Source organism: Myodes glareolus, chromosome 19 (genome assembly GCF_982192425.1).
Source record: "Myodes glareolus chromosome 19, mMyoGla1.1, whole genome shotgun sequence".
Classification (NCBI taxonomy): Eukaryota; Metazoa; Chordata; class Mammalia; order Rodentia; family Cricetidae; genus Myodes; species Myodes glareolus.
The window spans coordinates 48,355,176-48,371,201 of NC_142044.1; the positions used below are offsets into that span (position 1 = coordinate 48,355,176).

The 16,026-nt window shown below is 55.3% G+C and overlaps 1 protein-coding gene across 3 annotated transcripts in view; it reads right to left on the minus strand.

Annotated features, from left to right (window-relative positions):
- Celsr1 (cadherin EGF LAG seven-pass G-type receptor 1) overlaps window positions 1–14,813 on the minus strand; it is a 140,001-nt gene extending 125,188 nt beyond the window's left edge. For all 3 annotated transcript variants that reach the window (XM_087899159.1, XM_087899160.1, XM_087899158.1), the window contains exon 1: window positions 10,784–14,813. In XM_087899159.1, coding sequence (XP_087755285.1) covers window positions 10,784–14,372 — 3,589 coding nt within the window. In that variant the 5' untranslated portion in view covers window positions 14,373–14,813. The remainder of the gene's footprint in view (window positions 1–10,783) is intronic.
- Between the last annotated feature and the right edge of the window lie 1,213 nt (window positions 14,814–16,026).

A 16,026-nucleotide genomic window follows, 5' to 3' on the forward strand; every position in this document is an offset into this window, starting at 1 on the left:
AAGCACACGTTCAGACAACGAAAGCAGTCGGTCCTTTAGTAACTGCTGGTGCTGATATCCGTGTCCCCAGACTGTGCTAACCCAAACAATGGGCCACTGGGCAAAAACACAGCTTGACTCTTGCCTCCTGGGTACCCCAGGCATAGGTTCCTTTGCCCTCACCATGCCATCCACAGATCCCAGACTGGCCTGGTAGCTGGCCAAGGCAGTTCCCACCCAGGGATACCCTTCTCAGGCTTGGTGCCTCGGTTCCCTGGCTGCAGAGGACAGAAAGGGCCCTGCTTGATACAAAGCTGGCCATGGAAAAGTTTCGCATGATTCTCACACTGGTCTATGTGCTTGTGGCTCAAAAGAGACCAGGCCCATAGGCAAAAAAAAAAAAAAAAAAAAAAAACAACACAGAAAGGGAAAATGAATCCCTGCTACAAACACATAGATCTCCTAGACCAGACAAAACCAGGACTCCTGATGGCTATGCCAACCCTAAAGCCACCAGCTTCCTGTCTAAGAGGCCATCTTGGCTTGTTGTCCCCACCCCCAACTCCATCCAGCACTGGTCATTTTCCCTTTAGCACACGGTCATTTCCAGAAGGCAGAATTGGTCACTGCCTGCCCTGGCCTGGCTCCTGGCCTCACCTTCCCAGGCACATGTGGTCACACTGAGGAGTGCATGCAGCGCTCCATACTCTCCCCCCTTGGATTTCCTGCCCTGTACACATGCGTGCCCCCCTGACCTCTGGTGAACACATGCCAGAGAGACAGGAAATTTCTCAGAACAATAAACCTTCATATTTTCCATTCTCTGTTCTCTGAAGAGTGGAGGGGCTTTCGCTTACACATTAGAATTTTCCATGCTCAGGAGAGAGCTGCCTCCCGCCATTTTACGTGGCTTCAGGACACAGAGGGAGGGCACACATTTGTCTGTCCTAAGTGCTCCTGGCTACCGCACTCTATCATGTGACCAGCATCATCCCCGCCTTAAAGGACACCGGAGGCACAATATTCCCTCAGAACACAGAGCACCGTCACTCCCTGGGTTATGTCCTGTCTATCAATGGGGACTCATGCTGTGTGACAGGGAGGATAAGGGTGGAGGGCTCAGGCATCAGGCTTACAGGTCTCTCTGTCTGTGTCCCAAGAAGCCCCCTTAATCTTCAAGTTCCAGGAAAACCAAGTCAAACAGCTAAATATTTTAAATACTAATTAGAATGCATTCCCAGGGGTCTGGAGCACAGGACGTGGTCTCAAGGTGGGGAGAACTGGACACAGCAAAGGGCTTCACAGGGCCGTCTCTGGCCATCGGTACCCGTGAGAAAAACATCTAATACAATTTCCATCCTTTCTTAAAACCAAGTTATGTTCTTGTTGAGCTGGCGTTCTCTACACCCTCTGCATGCTAATCCCTTACCACTCAACAGTTTGCAAGTGCTTCACAACAATTTTTAAGATTGTTCATATGATTTTTAATTATACATGTGTATCTGTGGGGGAGGAGTATGCGTAGGTGTTCTTGGAGGTCCAAGGCATCAGATACCCTGGGAGCTGGAGTTCTCAGCACTGGGAACTAGCCAATGAGGAGGGCAGGAATTGAACCCGGCTCCTCTGGAAGAGCAGGAAGCACTCCTAACCACTGAACATCGCTAACCCATATTAACAGTTTTAAATGAGATATGGTCTCTCCACCTGCCAATATACAGGACTAAAAAGACAGTCTCCCACGCCAAAGTCAGCCACCTGCACATTTCTGCTCTGCCAATTCTAACCCTAGAGAAAGACAGGAAGGGGGAGGGGAAGCATCAGCCCCTAAGAGACCCAGAGGTATCTATCAGCAGGGGACAGAGAGAAGGGTACTGCCCAGATGTCCTCTCCAGAAGGCCCACCTACATCTCCTCCCAATAGGAGACGCTTTCTCAAGTAGCCTGCAGCTCTGGATTCTGGGCCCACACACAGGGCTTCACAGAGGTGTGGCACCCAGAGTGTGCCTGGTGCAGCAGTCTGCCTCGGAGGAACTGTGGGCCACCACCAGATCACTGCTCTCAGCCACTGCTCTGCAAGAGCACTCTTATCTCCTAACGCTAACACCGCTCACGGTTTATTTGAGTGAGCGGCTGCTAGTTTACCTTAAGCAAGCGTCATTTAGATTAGATATGAACCATATCCTGAAACTGTTTTTAAAACAAAACATGGAACTGGCAGAGGAAAGACTTCTAAAAAAAGAAAGATAAGCTGGGTATAATAGTTCACACCTAATCCAGCATTTGGGCAGCTGAGGCAGGAGGATGGCTTGGAGTTTGAGGCCAGCATGTGTTGAGGGGCTGCAGACCCTCAGACCCTGAATTTTCTGTGACCCCTTGCCTGCCAGAGTAAACAACCTGCTTTCCTGTGCTTGCAGCTGCTCTGGGCACGAGGCCCTCATGAGCTCCTGATGGCAGGGGAGTGGTTTCTGGTGGGCTTGCAGCTGAAAAATCCCGAGAGCTAGGGGCCATTAATCAAGGAAGAGCCCTATATAAGCTGCCCAATAAAGGGTGCATTCTTGTTTCAAGGATAACCCGTTTCTCTCTCTCTCTCTCTCTCTCTCTCTCTCTCTCTCTCTCTCTCTCTGTGTGTGTGTGTGTGTGTGTGTGTGTGTGTTTGTTTCAATCTCCAGTCCCTTGCCCAACTTGCAAATTGTCATGTGGTAGACAGGCGCTACAGTACAGGCAGACTGTACAAGCATGGACTATATAGTCACTTCTGGACCAGCCTGGACAAAGCAAGGAAAGAAGGAAGGGAGGAAGGGAGAGGGAGGCTTAAGGGAAAGGAAAGAAAGGTAAATAAGTAGAGGGAGGGGGAAGATGAGAAGAGGGGCGGATCGGCAGGTAAAGGCACTTGCCACCAAATCTGATGATCTAATCTGAGTCTAATTCCCGGAACCCACATGGTAGGAGAGAACTGACTCCCACAGGTTACCCTCTGACTGACCTGTACATGCCACGGCATGCAATGTACCCCCCAAATAAATAAGAAAATATAAAAAGGAGGGGCTCACAGTCGGGAGGTGGACAGCCCTAGAGGTAAGTGGTACAGCTCAGCCCAAGCTGCTTCTTCAAACCTCAAAAGGAACTTTCTGGGCCTAAATGCCGCACGGCACCAAGAAACTTGCACCCCATACCTGGTCCTTCACCCAGAAGCCCCCAGCTTCCTATGACTGTCCCTCACACAAGAGCCCACAGAGAAAGAGCCAGCTCCCTAAGACTCCCTTCTCTAGGGTTAGCCCCTCAGCTCTGCCACATTATGGGGCTACATCCATGCATGCTACCCAGCTCTGCAGCCTCACCTGTTGGGATCCTTCCAAGACCACCCCCTCCACAAAAGACAGGCAGTGACCACATGACCATGAAGCCTTAGGGATGGGAGGGAGAATACAGAGGGGATGGAAAGTTCCCATAAGTTGGGAGGGGGGAACCTGGCACTGTGCCCAGGACAAGACCAAGCACAAGACCTTGTGTCAAGGACAAGACGGGGTGCAGAGTGGAGAAGACAGAGGCAGCTACTAGGCTCACCCAGTACCTGGAGCCATACCTGGGAGCAAAAGGAGATGCTATATTCCAGTATTGATAGACTGGCATCCACCACACACAAAGGGACAAAAAGATGACACACAGTGAAACAGACACACAGTCACACACATGCACGTGCACACACTCCATGTCAGGTCAGTGAAGGAGGAGCTGACAGGCAGTGTGAGGCCAAGGACTGAGACACAGTGTCTTACTCCGTGCATTTTGGACCACTGATAGCAGACAGCTATACAAAGCCATCCCAAGGCCGCCCTCAGCTGGATCACACTCTTCAGTTCAAATTAACACAGGTGCATAAACATCCCAGAACCAACCCCTCTGCAAAACTGTGCCGACCAGGCATATTTCCCTAGCCCTGTGGCCACGACCTCTGCTTAAGGGACATTCTAGCTGCCTGAGGTCTCTGCTGGCTGCCAGTGAGGCCTCTTATGAGTAGACAGACACCCATGATGTCCTGGCATACTGGAAGCAGAAAGAAGGACAGACAGAAAGAAAGACAGGAGAGCAGAGCAGCAAGTGAGACTTGTCCCCCACGGACTGCTCACCAGCCTATCAGAGGAAGAGGCTACTTAGCCCCTCCCACCCAGTCTAGTCAGTGTGGTACCCAAGGTCCCTGATGCCATCACATCTTAGGCAGCGCCTCTCGCAGCCCTCATCATCCCTCTGCAGATGGTGCCTGTTGGTCCTGATCCACCGAGGAAACTGAGGTACAGAGATCTAGCCACCTTAGAAAGATAGACCCTGATCTCCACATGCCACATGACCCAGGCGGGCAAAGTAGACTCAAAGGCCCAAAGGGCTGGCAGTCCAACATCAATCTCTGAGCCACCTCCTAAACTCTACCCACCTCCCCATGGCTAGTGGCTCCTGTTCCCAGGTCTGATGGAGATGACAGATGCTGCCTGTCCCTCTCCATCACCAGCACCGCCCCTTCCCCCCAGACTGGCTCCAGAATCCAGGCTGGAAGTAAAATGATCTGGTGGACACTGGAGATCAAAAGGGTGGGGTATAAGAAAGGCAGCATTCCCACCCCAGGGAGCTGTTCTCATCTGGACCTCCGCAAAGACAAATCCCCAAACCAGGCATAGCTTCCTTTGTTTGGTGGGGACCAGCAACATCCAAACACCCCAACAGAGCACCCCCGTGGCTGACAGGAAGACAGGAAAGCCCAATGCAGGGACAGAGAAAAGGCTGGTATGGCCTGGGAGAGCCATGCTTCATCTCTGCTCTGACATTTGCTATCTGTATAGTAAGCTGTGGATGCAAGGCCATAGCCATATCTGGAAAATAGGGAGCTGCCATGCTGATGGAAAAGCCACAGGCATCCAGGGCTCTCCTGCTCACCCAGAGTTCACTTTCATGAGCAGCACCCCGGGAAAATGCAGGTACAATGCCCCCCAAAGACAACAGACCTATCCCAACAGCTCTGTGTGTGACATGTCCCCTAGTGTGCATATCTGACACGTGATGGCAACCGACCAGTCCAAGGAGTTCACTCAGCATGACTCCTTTCCCTAATACAGGGAATCTGAGGTAATGGGGACCATTCAAGCCTCCAAACGATCCTGTCTCTCAGACACCCTCTGTGTTCTGCAGGATGCTCCCCACATTGCCACTGGAAGGAATTAAAATTGTGTTGGAATGGCTGAAGTGGACCCGTGGACCCTGGTGATGTGTGTGTGTGTGTGTGTGTGTGTTCAAGGACCTGGTTTTCAAGAGATCAGACCCTATGGCAGCTACAGTGACAAGGGGCTGATATGAGCTTTGGCACCTTTGGAATGTCACATCCCAAAAGGTAAGTGGATCAAGGTGGTCCCATGTTCTTATGAGACATTTATGTGTGAGAATTCAACCACAGTTTTCCGAGGGTGGGGAGAGGGGGGGATACCCAGCCCTGTCCTTCTTGGCTAAGTCCCCCTGCACACAAAGAGGAACTAAAGATGTCTTTGGGGTGCCCCTGCCTTCAGTCACCCATGTGGAGGCTGCAGATCCCTGAACTGGCATGCTAGCTCATTCCAGAAATCAGCCACAGAGGTTAGCTGAGCAGTTGGTCTCTCAGATCCTTGCAGTGAAGGACCCAGCCCTCCACGTCACTTCGGGTGGCCTCTTCTTACCTTTCAAGCACAGGTTGCCATGTTAGGAGGCAGCTGGAAGCCAAGGCCTTTTTACTGCACCCCTCCCAACACTACACCAAGAATTTAATTCTGGACATTTATGTAAACTTATGTCCAAGTTACAGGAAAAAAAAAAAGTAAACTATTTTCCCCAAGGCTACGAGCTGAAAGAGTCATGCCAAACTTATGAGTATTTTCCACATGCTCTGCCTCATATGATAAGATCTACCTGTTGGAGTCCCAGTGCTGACAGGGGCAGAGGCGCATGGCACAGGGCCACACACCACGCCCCAAGCACATGCATTGCTGCCAGGGGCTCCCCTCTTCCAGCCATCCACTTCCCCAGCAGGATTCTGATAGAACTGCATCAGCCCAAACCCAAGTGGTCTTTGCAATGGTGACAGCAGGTCCTGGATGAGTTCTGATCCACTTTGGAGGCATATCATCAGCATCCTCCTTCTCTGAGGGCTGTCAAGGGCTGTAAGGTTACTCCACTGAGTTCCAACTGCCTGCCACTATACCTGGTGCTGAGGTAAGTGTCCAGATGTACCCAGGTACCCTGTAGCTGGTGGTTGGGCCGCATCCCAGGCCCCTCCTCCTCATGCAATGACCCAAAGAGACACAACTCTACTGTCCAGCAGTAACAGACACTCCAACTCCCAACACCCCTGAAAGGTGCTGCCAGGACCCCCAACAGGTAAACATTTGCATGGCTGCCTGTGCAAGCTGTCATCCTTTCTTGACCTTGCCTTGGCACCGTGTCCTCCCACCCCCACCCCAAGTCAAGACTTAACCCTTTCTAGACCTTACTCCCAGCAATAGTGTCACCTATTCATCCGTTCTTATTGGACCACAAAGACTCAGCACTGGGCTCACCTTCGTATACCATAACCTCAGCTCCCTGATCCCATGCGCCATGGGTCACCCCCTCCATTCTTCTTTGTGTGTCCCCTCCTGGTCCGACTCAGCTACCAGTCCACTCAGGCTGTGGTTCCCAGAGGGAGGCCTGGGCCCTATCCTGATGACACACATTTATTCCCTACTGCTGCCACAGGCTAAGCGCCCTGTGCACCTTGCCCTGGCTTATCGCTGGGGCGGGACGATGACAGTAGAGCCTGCCTCATGGGGCAGCAGCTTGAGAACTGAATACGCCCTGACAGGCCTGGGGAGAGTTCCCGACAGAGAGCAGCCAACTGCCATTGACGTTCTCATTGTCTGGCATCCGATGTCCTAGCCTGGCACATCCCTGCCCTGCCAATCACACTCCACAGGCACACCCTCAGCCTCCCGAGCTTCCTCCAGTCTCCTTCACACCTCCAGCAGCAGCAGGTGGGAGATGACACAGTCCTTGCTCCAAACGCCCTTGACAAAGTTGATGGGGCCTTGTGGTCGGCCCTCTCCAGATACAAGGACGCTTGGCCCTCCAGGTCTCCCTGCCAGGCACCTGCTGACTAGTCTACACTGGACAGTACCTCTTCTCCACTATTCCTCGGGTCCTCCCTGCCCTCCTTGAGCTTTAGCTCTGTGTCTATCTCCATCCAACTCTAGAAGGTCTGGGACTACATAGACTCATCAAGATCTTATATGTAGTAGGTATTCAATAGTAAATACTAGCTGGATGTGGTGATGCACACCTTTAGCCGCAGGCAGAGGCTAAAGGTGTGAGTTCGAGGCCAGCCTGGCCTACAGAGTGAGTTCTAGGACAGTCCAGACTAAATAGAGAGAACCTGTTCCCAAACAATCAAACAAACAAAGAAATACTCCGCGTTATCAGACATTCAAAAAGTTCGCTGGCTGCCCAAAGCGCCAACTCCTCCTGGTGATTTGTCACCAGGTGAGGCCAGTACTGCTACAGGAGTGGTTGAAGCTCCTCTGATTCTTTGCTAACTGTTGAGTTTTAGGGGAAATGCAGCACGGTGCGTCCAGACTATGCCTGGTACAGCCATCTGCTCACTTCCTTGTTTGTAATCGCCTACTGAAAAGTCACCGCGATATCCTGTATTTAACTGGGCAAACACTCTCGAAAGCCGATCAAGCCTAGACGGCTCTGCACCGCGCACTCCCCACTAGGGCAAACAGCAAGGCTGACTGAGTTCTGATGTTTTCTGACACGTCTGAATGACTCACCAGCCACTCACTTTTCACCCCACAAATGCTACTTTTCCCACATCCACAAGTGTGTGACACATGTTAGTAGTGGCAGGAACTGTGCCTTCCTGCCAATAGCTGCACTCTCCAAGGCAAGCTCCAGTCCCTGAACCTACAGGCACCTACACGTTCCAGGAGTGTTAAAAGCTGTCAGCGTTGGGGGGGGGGGGCAACGAAAGGGGCTCATCAGGTAATGGTGTTTGCCACCAAGCCTGACAACCAGAGTTCAATTCCTGGGACTCACGTGGTGGAAGAAGAGAACCAGCTTCCTGGAGTCGTCCTCTGCTCTCCACTAGTACCATGGCACACTACACCCAAACACAGTCACACACCAACTAACTAACTAATGGAACGGAATGTCAGCATCACTAAAAGACCAATCAGGGGGCAGTCCTCAACACTAGAGCTTCTCGGCTAGTTGTCAGAGAAGGGCCAACATTGCTTTCCCCAGTCTCCATAAGAAAAAGTTCCCATCACAGAATAGAAAATGGCATCCAAACACCCCACACAGAAAATAAACATCTAGAAAGACCAGCCCGCAAAACTTTCAGCTGTCTAAATTATCACATACATATTCCAACATTTTTTAAAAACTGTTTTGTCTTTGAGAAGTGCCACAGAACCATCAACAATCTTTTTCCAGTCAAAAAAGATCACGCAGGACCCAGGGCCAGGCTGGAAAGTACCTCCTTCTTCCCCTGCACATCCTGTCCTGCCCCCAGATGCTCCTCCCCACGCCATGGGTCTCCTCTCCTGGCTGAGGGCTCTCACAAGACCCAACCACTGCCAGCCTCACACCTAGCTCTCCAGGGCAGTAAGAGATCTTCAAAGGCTTTAGGGCATGGCTGTAAATCCTGTTGGAGCCAATTACTCGGCACTGAAGACAGTGCTGAGTGAGCCTGAATCAACAGCTTTCCCACACTGTTCCTTCATAAAATGTAAGAGTGGCCTCAGGGAGGGACCAAGGCCTGGTTAGGTCTCTTCACCAGCCTGCTGTTGAGACCTGCAGGCCTTGCGGTCACAGTGAGTCTCTTCTTTGAAGGATGAAGCAAACGGTCTAAAGAGCAGCAGAATGGCAGAATTCATTTCCCATTGGAGCACCCCATGACAGCGGAAGAGTCGGCTTAGCAGCTCCTTCCTCAAACCCTTCCCCACAGCAGAGAAAAGGGAATGGGAAAGACGGAAGTAGCCTCATGCTGATCACGGAGCCCCTGCCCACTGGTTGTGGCTTCACACCTCTGAACCTCAGTTTCTTTGTGTGTAAGCCTCCAGCTGCCAGAGGTCTGAGACTTTAGAAGGCTGCTGGGAGCCAGAGGTAATCATCACACACACACACACACACACACACACACACACACACACACACACACACGATGTGGAGAGGCACAGGAGGCCCCAGGTTCACAGGAGAATGCAAGCTCAGGAAAGAATCAATGATGGTCACCATGCATTAGGGCCCTGCTGAACCACCACAGCTGTGGTCAGATTATGTACCCACACGTGCACTGTGAACCAGCCTCTTGTGAGTCGACCCATGGGAACCTGTCCTCGGGTCCCACAGATGCCCACACACTGCAGACACACAAATGCCTCTGTTCCCAGCATGGACGGGCCCCCCCCCCATTAATACTCTACACTCTCCCCAAACCTAAGCCTGACCACTTTGCCAAATGTTCTACACTACTTTATCTAGAAGACAAACAGCTGCTCAGGACACAGAATCTGCCAGGAGTCGCCACCACCCTGGTTAAAAACCTATGAGGACGTTCCCTAGTGGTCTCGACGCTTCCTCCCAAACAGATAGAGTGTGGTCAAAGCCATGTTGGGTCACCACACCGCTTCAAAACCAAGCCCTGATGTCCCAGATGGTATGAAGAGACCACTGGAAGGGAGGGGAGGCTAGTCACCCCCGCCCCCTGGAACATAAGAATATCAGCCAACACTGAGATACACAAACAGAAAACTGACCTTCAGGGCTTCCCTGTTCCCATGGAGATACCACATTCCATAACTTACTGCCCACGTGAAACATAGACTCAGGTGTCCACACACCTGAACCATCCTTCCTGGTATATTTATTGGTCAGTTACCTGATCAAATCCACACCTGTGAGCCCCAAGCAACCTGGACCCCTCCCAGAGCCACTGGGGGGTCCTTTTATTGTCCCTTAGGTCCTGCTCAACCCTCTCTCCTCTCCTCCAGGTCTCCGAGCACCCCAGACCCTGTTACACAGCAGGTTTGCTGCCAAGTCTGTGAGGGTTGAGCTGACATTTCCTCTCCTCTGCCCATCCCCCACAGCCCCGAAGCAGCCTCACTGGTTCCCACACTAAGTTGAACAGCCTATGAGCAAACTCCCAAATTATAAGCCCAAGTCCAGGGGCAGGAGCCGAGATCAAACGGGGCTGTGCTTTTCAAAGAGTCACCCCAGAGGCAGCACACATGAGCCGATTGTTATTATCTTGAGGAGACAGAAAAGCTAGACCAAGGGAACACCAGCCATATTACAGGGTGACTCAGGGACCATCCAGCAATTTCCAACGGTCCCACCCGGGAACTAATTGGCACATGGAACAGGGAGTGACCTTTGATCCTTCCAGACAGCCATGCATGCAGCAGGCTTACTAAGGAGCATCACTGGGCAAGCCAGACAACTTGGATAACCCCGAGGCCAGGTTTTAACAGCATGGTTTGGGAGAAGCACAGAAAAGCCCTGCACTTGAGCTTAAAACAGCCCAGGCCTGCTCCCCACAAAACTGCTGAGGGAAGCAATGAGGGGCCTCCTCCTCCATGGACTTGGGTGGGGAGCACACCCCCAGCGTGCAACCAATCATAGCAGCAAATGCCAGGATGGTTGCCCAGGCCCTGCCCAAATGTGTCTAGGCATGCCCTGGCGGCCATTGGCGGGTCCCCGAGGCTCTCTAGGAGGCCCAAGGGAGCAGCTCCTCCCCAGGGGCCACTCACCTGACACAGACACCTCCATAAGCGCCTCCAGTGGCCGATTGTTGTCCAGGTCCCTGCTGAGCTGCAGCTCTCCCGTGGTGGGATCCAGCAGCAGCAGACTCAGCTCATTGCCCTGCAGAAAGGTGTAGTTGAGGCTGTCCGAGAGGTCAGGGTCATGGGCTGGGATGCGGCCGATCACACCACTGGGGAAGCTATTGGACTTATTGGTGACATAGTTGTTGAAGAGGATCTGGAAGTCAGGCAACTCTGGTGGATTGTCATTCTGGTCCAGGAGACGGATGTGCACCGTAGCCCGGCTTACTAGAGGCGCGGATGTGGCCTGCACCACCAACATATAGTCCCTCCGGACCTCAAAATCCAGTTCGACCAGGGCACGGAGGTCACCACTCAGCAGATCCAGCTGGAAGACCTCGGGCACGTTGCCCTCCACGATCTGATACATAATCTGGGCGTTTGGACCCTCGTCTGGGTCACTGGCTCTTATTCTTGCCACCACTGAACCCACAGGGCTGTTCTCCTCCACAAGCAGCTCCAGCTCGTCCTTCTCAAACACTGGGGGGTTGTCGTTAATGTCCAAGACAGTCACCTGGATCTCCACTGACGCACTGAGGGGACTGGGGTTCCCCCGATCTACAGCTAGAGCGCGAAGGTTGTACACGGCCACGTTCTCTCTGTCCAGCCGGCGCTGGGTACGGATCACACCAGATGTGGGCTCGATGTAGAAGTCTCCATCACCATCATCCCCACCCTGGAAAGTGTAAAGGAGGCGGCCGTTAGGGCCCGAGTCCCTGTCGGTAGCAGAGACCTGGAGGACACTGGTCGATGGGGGCGCATCCTCGAAAACAGAACCCTGGTAAAAATCCCGCAGGAACCTGGGCACATTGTCATTGGCATCAAGGATGAGGATCTCCAGAGAGGTGGTGTCTGATTTCTGAGGAATGCCATTGTCCTGAGCGGTGATGGCCAGCGTGTAGGCAGCCTGGTCCTCATAATCAAGCTCTGTCATGGTATAGATGGTGCCCGTGTCCGGGTCAATGCGGAACTGTGGTACTGGGTCCTCTAACACATAAGTGATGCGGGCATTCTCACCTGTATCCTCATCTGTGGCACTGATGGTGGCAATGGAGGTGCCCACGGGCCGGTCTTCACTAACGCTGACCGTGTAGTGGGAGCTCTGGAAGACCGGCCTGTGGGTGTTAGCATCAGTGACATTGATGAAGACCTGTGCAGTGTGTGACCGCGTGCCATCCGACGCGGTCACAGCCAGCACATACTGCCGTTCCTGCTTGTAGTCCAGGGGCAGGGCCAAGGTGATGAGGCCACCACCACTCTGGCTGCTGAGGGCAAAGCGGTTCCGGGTGTTGCCGCCTGTCAGCTGGTAGGTGATTACACTGTTGGCGTCACGGTCCCGGGCTCGAAGCGTCAGCACACTGCTCCCCACGGCTGCATCCTCATTCAGTCTCAGCTCGTACACAGGCTGTGTGAACATCGGGTCATTATCGTTTACATCCAACACTGTGATGGACACACTGGCCGAGGAGCTCATGGGGGGTGAGCCGTGGTCCACAGCCTCCACACCGAAACTATAGTGTTCTATATCCTCACGGTCCAACTCTGCACAGACAGTAATCCAGCCAGAGCTGTTATGGATCTGGAAGGGGAAGTCTGGAGCAGAGGCAGGGTTCTCAGGGTCGACACTGCTGCCCCCCAAGCTGGGCGAAACTGTGTCCACCAGGCGGTACTGCAGCCTGGCGTTCTCCCCAGCATCTGCATCCACCGCTTGGATGTGCAGCACAGAGTGCCCCAGGGGCACATTCTCCAGCACAGCAGCCTGAAAAGGGCTACTCACAAAGATGGGTGCGTTGTCATTCACATCTAACACCTGCACTGAGACCAGCCCTGAGGAATTAATGAGAGGAGGCCGACCCCCATCCTGCGCCTTGATCCGCAGGGTATACTCCCGAATGGCCTCAAAGTCCAGGGGATTGATGACATCCAGGCTCCCACTAAGTGAATGCAGGTAGAACTGGCCCTTCAGGTTGCCACTGACGATGCTGTAGTGGATGGCTGCATTTTGCCCCTGGTCCCGGTCCGTGGCCTGGACCTTAAGCACAGCAGTGTTGACAGCTACATCTTCTGGGACTTGAACCACATAGCGCTTCTCACTGAACTGGGGGTAGTTGTCATTCTCGTCTTCGACCACTATGTGGACGGTGGCTGAGGCACTGAGGGGGCCTGGATTTCGACCCTGGTCATTGGCCTCCACCAGCAGCTGGTACTCAGCGGCTTCCTCCCGGTCCACCACAGCCCGGGTGCGCACCACACCGGATCGTGCGTCTATCTCAAAGACACCACCTGCGCCCTCCAGCAGACGGTAGCGCATATTGGCATTGGAAGGCGCATCTCCGTCGGTGGCACGGATGGTCAGCACCTCATAGCCCACCTCGAGGTTCTCTCGAATTCGTTCTCGATACTCAGACTGCTCAAAAACTGGGCTGTGGTCATTAGTGTCACTGACAGTTACGGTGAGGTAGGTGGCAGCTGAGCGCCGCGGGGAGCCATGGTCCACAGCGCTAACTTTGAGTACATGTGTGTCCTTGGTCTCGCGGTCCAGAGGGCGGGCCGTGGTCACTGCGCCCGTGGTCACGTCGATGAGGAAGTAACCACTGGAGCGCTCATCGAACAGCGCCTCCATCTGGTAACTAAGACGTCCGGCTTCCCCTTCGTCTGGGTCGTGCGCGCGCAGTTCTATGACCGCAGTGCCCGCGGGCTCGTTCTCAGGCACTGACACCTGGTAACTGGGCAGCGGAAACTGCGGGCTCGTACTGCTTCCCGCGCCCCGTCTAGACCGTCGCACTGCCCTCGCCCGGGGCTGGGACTGGCTAGGCGACGATGGCGACACCGAGGGCGACTCTGAGGGAGTCCCGGGGGTCGCCTCTATTTCCAGCTCTACCCAGACGGCGCCAGCCGCGCGTCCCAGGGCGCACACCAGGCGCAAGCCCGCTGAGCCTCCGGGCGGCAGACAGATGGCTGTGCGCCTGCAGCGGGTCCCGGCGAGCGGCGGGCAGCTGCAGGAGGGGAAGGTAGTAATGGCCTCGAGCACCGAAGACAGCGAGGCTGCGCCGCCACCTGGGAATGGGAAGCAGAGCGCATCACCGAGCCCAGGCACTGAGCGGACAGACCGAGAGCGCAGCTCCGCACCGCGGACCGAGCGGCGCCGCAGCCGAACCCCACAGCGGGCACCGTAGGTGCGCGCCCTCAGTACCAGGCTCGGGGCCGTTGGGGAGTCGTGAGTGACCAACCGGACCTGCAGCGGCAGCAGCCTCCCCGTCAAGCGCGCACAGTCTCTGGTCCTTGCGCTCGGCCCACGTCGCCGCCCCGCCACCAGTCCCTCGCTGCTCACGTCCAGCAGCTCCCGAGATGTGCGCGCGGTGTCCAACCTGTAGATCCAGCCCGGTCCGAGAGCAAAGGCGCGGGCCCCGCCGGGCACCCGCTGTTCCCAGGCGGCTGCTCCAAGCCCCAGAGCAGGCAGGGCGGCGGCGGCCAGCAATACCAGCGCGGGCAGCACGCGCGGCGGTGACGGCGCCATGGCCCGGAGCCGCAGCCCGAGCCGGGCGCCGGAGCACAATCCATGCACCCGGCGCACCTCCGCATCCACCCGGCACAGCCGGGGGGCGGCTCCCGCGCGCCCGGCGCCGGGCCCTCGGGGCGGCCCGCGCTCTGCCTCCCCGGGGGCCCTGGCACGGACACCGGGGGCCGCGCACCCGGCCTCCCGCGCAGCTTCCACTTCGAGAGCACTTTGCGAAAGTTTGCCAAGTTGGTTTCAAGATGGCTCCTCCGCGCGTCCCGGGAGGGCGCCGCGCATCAACCTGCAGCAGTGCTGGCTCCAGGCGGCTCCAGGTGGCCCCAGCACCGACTCCGCTGGGCGGGCGTGGGAAGCTGGGCGGGCCCGGGGCGGGACGGGGTTTGCGATCACCGCACGGCCTGAGGACCCAGGAGGTGGATTGCTGACTGGGCGGTGTGTTTCGCCTGCGCCCCCGCTGCCCGCGCTCTCCCCGCCCCCGGCCCCGCCCCGCCCCCTCCCAGTCTCTCATTGTTCAGCCCTGGGCCGGGGGGGGGGGGGGGGGGGAGGGACGGGGGACGGGAGGTGGCGGGGGAGAGGGAGCCAGCCGGGAGGTGCGCGCCCGGATGATCTCCATGGAGACGTAGGGGCGCGGCCCGGGCAAGGGCTGGGGTTCAGCCCCCTCCCCTGCGGCCTCCCCACCCTGCCTCCGCGGGAGGCGGGGCCCTGGGAGACCAGCGCTCTACTACTTACTGCCTTAGGGTCCCCGGCCGCCGCTGCCACTGAGGCACTGGCACAGTTCCTCCCGGGGCCGGGTGCGGTTCAAAGCCGCTCACCGCACCTGGCAGGACTGATCTTCGTGTTAGCCGCCCCTAGTGTCATTAGGGATAGACCTAGGGTTGCAGGACACAGAGCGGCCGAAGAACTTGGGTAGTCTCAGCAGTAGCAGGGGACTGGAAACTGTTAGACTCTAGACACAGGGTGGGCTAAAATGTTTGACTCCAGCGCAAACATTCCTTAGGTTTTGAAATCTAATGGGAAACTAACAGGATTTGGGTCCCATTTTATTTAAAGTTTAGCTTTTAAATGGAAGGAAAAAAGAACCTGGTTTGGAGGTGACAGTGGGGAGGGACCTTGTTCCCCAGCGCGTACTGTGGGGCCTAAACATTGGTGGAGGCCGCCACCTGTCACCAAACCACTAGTTACCGCCCATCAAGGAACAAGCAACCATTACAGGGGGCAAGGGCTTGGGGAGAAAAAGAGGAAGGGACCTAAGAACCTGCAGAGCTGAGGTGGGGCGTGGCTTTAGATGTGCAAGAAAACGCCCAGACTCCGAAGGTGCACACCTTAAAGAAGCTGCCTCCGAACTGGAAGGGGGGAGGCGGAGCTTTGCAACGTTTTCCCCACCCCTTTGAACCGGGTCCAAGCCCGCAGCCCCAGCCGTGGACTCACTGGGGTAGGCGTCTAACCTTTGAAAGATTTCTCCTGAAAGAGTTGAAGGGCTCTGAAGGCTGCTTGGTCACCATCAGAGTTGGGGTTTCTGTGCAGTCAAGGCACAGCAAGGTGGCAACAGAGAACAGGGTGGTTTTAGAACGGAGTCGAGGGATCGCCCCTCAGCATTTATAGCGTGTATGTGTCATAGACGTGCCTCCGGTTTTCCCCAGTTGCTGAAAATGGCCCT